This window comes from Orycteropus afer, unplaced genomic scaffold (assembly GCF_000298275.1).
Source record: "Orycteropus afer afer isolate SDZICR_OR568_19922 unplaced genomic scaffold, OryAfe1.0 scaffold00035, whole genome shotgun sequence".
NCBI classification, from domain to species: domain Eukaryota; kingdom Metazoa; phylum Chordata; class Mammalia; order Tubulidentata; family Orycteropodidae; genus Orycteropus; species Orycteropus afer.
In genome coordinates, this window is record NW_006921622.1 from 8,419,216 (window position 1) to 8,424,847 (window position 5,632).

A 5,632-nucleotide genomic window follows, 5' to 3' on the forward strand; every position below is an offset into this window, starting at 1 on the left:
TTTCTTCCATTTGCTTTAGCTACTCTCTGCTCAAGGGCAAGTTTCAGAGTCTCTTCTGTCATCCATTTTGGTCTTCTCTTCTTTTGTTGTCTTTTTAGTGACCTCTTGCTTTCTTCATGGATGATGCTCTTGATGTCATCCCACAATTCATCTGGCTTCCAGTCACTGGCATTCAAATTTATTCTTCAGATGACCTCTAAATTCAGGAGGGATATATTCTAGATTTTGGCTCTTGTGGACTTGTTTTAATTGTCTTTAACTTCAAATTGAATGTGCATATGAGCAGTTGATGGTCTGTTTCACAATCAGCTCTTGGCCTGGTTTTGGCTGAAGATATTGAGCTTTTCCATCACCTCTTGCCACAGATGCAGTCAATCTGATTCCTGTGTGTTCCATCTGGTGAAGTCCACATGTTCAGTCACTGTTTATATTGTTGAAAAACGGTGTTTGCCATGAACAAGTCGTTGTTCTTGCAAAATTCTACCATGCAAGTTCCAGCATTATTTCTGTCACCAAGGCCAAATTTTCCAAATACCGGTGATTCTTCTTTGTTTCCAATTTTTGCATTCCAGCCACCAGTGATAATTAACACATCCTGATTGCATGTTCCATCAATTTCAGACTGCAAAAGTTGATATAAATCTTCAATTTCCTCACCTTTGGCTTGGGTGGTTGGTGCAAAAATTCGAATCATAGTCATATTAACGGGTCTTTCTTGTAGGCGTATGGATATTATCCTATCACTGAAAGCACTGTACTTCAGGACAGATTGTGAAACATCCTTTGTGATGATGAATGCCACGCCATTCCTCTTTAAACTGTCATTCCTGGCAAAGTAGATCATATGGTTGTCTGATTCAAAATCAAAACCAGTCCATTTCAGCATGCCATTTCATTTTTGACAACTTCCAATTTTCCTAGATTCATACTTTTGACATTCCATGTTTCGATTATTAATGGATGTTTTCCCTGTTTCTCCTCAATTTGAGTGGTGCCATGTGAGCAAATGGAGGTCTTGAAAGTTTTACCTTATTCATATGAGTAAGGCTAATTTTACTCTGATAATACAGCTCTTTCCCAGTCCTACTTTGAGAGCTTTCTAAGCTAAGTGACTCATCTTCCTCCTCTGTATTGGACAACGTTTCTGGACTATTCATAAAGTTGTGCAGTAATGTATCAGACAGTGTTTCTCTGCTATTCATAAGGTTTTCCCTGGCCAATTCTCTGAGAAGTGGATGCCCTTCTCTTTCTTCCCAGTCTGTCTCAGTTTGCAAGCCGGGCTGATACCTGTGCAACAGGTGCACCCCACTGGGTTTGAAACACCAGTGGCATAGCCTCAAGACTCACAGCAACACATCACCACAGTAGGACAAACCGACAGACAAGTTTGTCTCCCTTAGCTGTTGGAAACCCCTCCAACCACCCTTACCTGGATCCCTGCAACTAACTCATCGATCTGTTCCACTCCCCTTTGCTTTTCTGTCCTCTCCCTGCTTCCTGCCTCGCTGCTTGTGGGGGGTGGCCTGGGTTCCCTCTCCTCACCTGGCTCCCTGTGTTTGAATCCTTGATCTGTTCCTATCCCCTTTGCCTTTTCTGTCCTCTCCCTGCCTTCCTGCCTTCCTCCTTCTGGTGTGTGGCCTGGGTTCCCTCTCTTCACCTGGGTCCCTGAGGCTGACTGCTTGATCTGTTCCAGTCCCCTTTGCCTTTTTTTGTCCTCTCTCTGCTTCCCGCCTCGCTGCCTGTTCTTAAGTCCCTTTATTTGTCCTCTCTCTCCTTCCCGCCTCGCTGGCTATTCTTAGGCCCCTGGAATCCGAATGAGAATGCTATCACTTTAAATATCCAAAATAGCCACCACTTGTAAACATTCAAAATGGCTGTGCTCTGTCACTTTAAATATCCAAATGGCTGCCATGTGTAAACAATCAAAATGGCTGCGCCCTCCAGACAAACAATAAGGTCAGCGAAAAAACATGAAAACCTGCAATATCTGGGGATAGGGCAATAAGATAAAAATGGGAAGAATGCAAAAAGAAAAACAAAGAATGGTGTTAACCATGAGAAAAAAAGAAGAAAAAAAATATTTCGCAACGAGGAACAGGGAAAAGAAAAAAAGAAGCTGAAAATTAGGACCTGGGAGGGGAAAAATAAAGAATAATAGTAAAAAGGACAAAAAGTATTAATAATAGTAGTACTTTTAAAGAAGACAAAAGCAAGCAAACTAAAAACCAGAAAAAAAGAAAGAGAGACAAAAAAAAATCAGGGGAGGGCAGGACAGGGCACCCAGGCTCTGTCCAAGCACACAGAGTGGGATGGAGTTCTTGTGGACCCAGAAGGTGGGTGGGAGTGTGGGATGGCCGAACCTCCATTCACTAAGCGGGTGTTGGGTATAAGAGTAACAAGGGGAATGTCGCACCTTTTCAGTCATCCAGGTCTGGATTGTCCTTGGGGTTACTCAGATATCTTCTAGTTATTTCTGGAGACTAGAAGTCTAAATTAGGGCTTTGGTTCTAGGGCACGGTCCTTCCTTGTCAGTTGATCTGGCAGTTCCCTGGCATTCCTTGGTTTCTCCTAGAGCTAGGACCCTGAGCCTGTTCTTAGGTCCCAAACCCATTGCCCTTGAGTCAATTCGGACTTATGGTGAGCCAATGTAATCCTTGTTAGAAAGAGGAAATTTTAAAGTGAGTTTTTTTTATATTTGTCTTAGTTTAAGGCCAAGAGTTTAGCAAATAATAACATTCAAAGTTTCCCAAATCAGATAAAATCTGGAGATCCTGGATAGAGTGGGAGGGAAAACGTGTAACAAAATTCAAAACCACAAAATGAACAGAATTACCAGTCAGAAAGAGACTGGTAGAACCCCCAGACTATGGCTCTGGGCCTAGAAATAGACTCACTTACATGGATTGGCTCTCAGCCTGATAGAAAGACCTACATACAGAACACCTACCCCAGGTCAATGCATCCACCTACTCAAAGGAGATGCACCCCTTAGATCAAGCAGCCATGAGACACCAAAGGAGTAGCACTCACATACAGAAAAAGCTGGACAGACAGGAATACACAGGTAAGAAGGGCACAGGGAGGGAGTGGTCACAGGGAGGAGAGTTTTTTACGGTTGGGGATGGTAATCAGGACCATGAGATCAGATGTGCATGAACTGTTGGATGTAAAACAAGTTTGCTATGTAAATTTGCACCCAAAACACAATTTTAAAAAATTTTTTAAAAGAAAAAAAAAGTTCCCCAAATCAGGTACATTCATAGACGGAGGAAACTGGTTGAGACACAAAGGATTTTAAAGCAATTAAAGTTACCTCACAAACTGCTGAGAGGAGTCAGTCACCTGTATTGAGGCAAAAGCTAAGTGACTGTCAGGGAATTTGTAGAAGCAATTGGGGTGCTGAGATGCCATGTCTGACTGGATGACCTCTAATGCTGCTCCCAAACTTTGCATTCAATCATTCAGTATTTTAAGATTTGCAGAAGAGGGATTTGAAGGCAAAAACAAAGACATAATTTTGGCTGTCTTTGAGTCTGTCGTGGCCTATTTTGATTAATGTCAAGATTATTTAGTTAACATAACCATCAAAGATTGTTGCTCTTTAGGACTGAATGAAGATCATAACTGGTTAATACCGATCACAAGGTAACATTCAGGATATGTGTTCTGATAGATTCTTTGTATTTTTTTTTTAATTATTATTGTTTTATGTTTACTAATGACTTCTTTTCTAGTTTATTCCTTTAAGTTTTTTGGTTCTTTTTGTTTTCTTTGAAAGTGTTGTAAAAATAGCAACACAACATCATTTATCTCTAAATAAGAATGCACAATATTCACCTTGATTCTATCCCATGTACAAAATATGTATTTTTAGTTGAAATGAGTTCAGATAAGAAAGGCTGCACATTGACACTTACTAGATTTGGTGTATGCTGCATTGATCTCATGGACGACACACTAGTCTGGTGCATGTACCCATAGCCTTGGGAATGGCTTTGTTGGTAGGCTCCAGGAAGAACAGGGGCTGTACATTAAACATAAACACACACAAAAAAAGATTCTTTAAAGTGAGTCTCAAAATACCCCTCCCCTCAAGCCCTCAAGTGATTTTATACTCTGCTAGATGCTCTGAAACAAGATGTAATTGTCAGTGTCGTATGTAATTTGCGTAGTGGTTCTATAAGAACTCCCCAGATTAGTATAAATTTTGGTAGTTAAGGACATATATAGGAATCAGTTTAGCATGCAGTGAGAAATAGATTTTAATGTTTTCATTACTCTATTGCAGATGCTATGTTACAACATAAATACAAGGCAAAAATTTCCCATAAAACCTTAACAAAATCATGTTTTCATTTAACCATGTGATGCTTCTAGACATTTTCCAAAATAAAAAATAAAGACTTTAAAGGGATTTAGTTGGACTGCCAAATCAATGGCAGCATATGAATACTTTCACAGAGTACTTCTCATATACTGGGATATTTTTAATGCTTTGAGACACACAGCTGAATATATCATTCAGCTTTACAAAGATGGTAAGCACAACATATGCTTAGCAATATATGTTTGTTTAGCAGTTAATAAAAAGTCTTTACCCTTAGAAGAAATATTTATTTAGAATACCTGAATTCTTTTCATTTTGACTGTAAATCAAACCTAAATAAGTAAAATGATGATGTTACAAAAGTCTGAGAAACCAAACCACTTAAAGAATTTAATAAACATTATCCTTCTATATTAAAATAATAATAATAAAATAGTACTCACTAAGCTTGTATTGTTCTCAACAGTAATTATGGCATTTAAAAGACATTGCTCGTGATTTGAAGAACATTAAATTCTAGAGACATCAACAAAGAAGGCTCAATAAAAAACACCACAAAATCAATAGAAATATGTTTGTGTTTGTTTATCTCTGCAAGTATGTCTTTGTAACCAGAAGTGTGAACTAGTAATAAAGGTATTTATTTTAGTAGCATGCCTTTCATTATGCTTTGAATGATTATATACTAGTGTAACTCGTATAATATAAATGCTATCAAAATCCATAATAGGTTACTATTTTTGGTCAATCAGGTTGTTATAATGGGTCAATTTATTCAGAATAGTTTTTATAATAAAAGGAGAAAGTATATTAAATGCTTGGGTTTTATGAATAATTAATATTTTATAAGTAGTACCTTCATTCTAATGATACATGAGAACATCAATACATTAAAGAAGTTTAATCATCAGAAAATTATAAATCATTAATATGTTCTCCAGGTAATAAGTTGAAAGGGATTTTCTTTTTGGTAGTGTTTAATTTATATTATAATATTATTACAAACTGTATTTATTTAATAGCCAGATATGGCAGCAAAGAGAAATGACCAAGATCTTCACTTGCGTTTTGGTATATTACAGTTATTAAAACATCATTAAACATCAAAAATTTCAGAAAATAACACTTTTAGCACTATCAACTGAATTTAGATATTTAATGTCAAGAGTTGTGAAGGACATTGTCAAAATCTACTCATTAAGAACAACTGATATTCCCATAAATATCTTGTTGTTGTTGTTGTTATGTGCCGTCGAGTCGAACCCGACTCATAGCAACCCCTCCTTGGGTTTCCGAGGCACTATC

General features: G+C 37.9%; 1 protein-coding gene across 1 annotated transcript in view; it reads right to left on the reverse strand.

The window, feature by feature from the left end:
- NEBL (nebulette) overlaps window positions 1-5,632 on the reverse strand; it is a 183,457-nt gene that overhangs the window by 2,781 nt on the left and 175,044 nt on the right. The window contains exon 27 of the mRNA XM_007936355.2: window positions 3,918-4,024. Coding sequence (XP_007934546.1) covers window positions 3,918-4,024 — 107 coding nt within the window. The remainder of the gene's footprint in view (window positions 1-3,917; window positions 4,025-5,632) is intronic.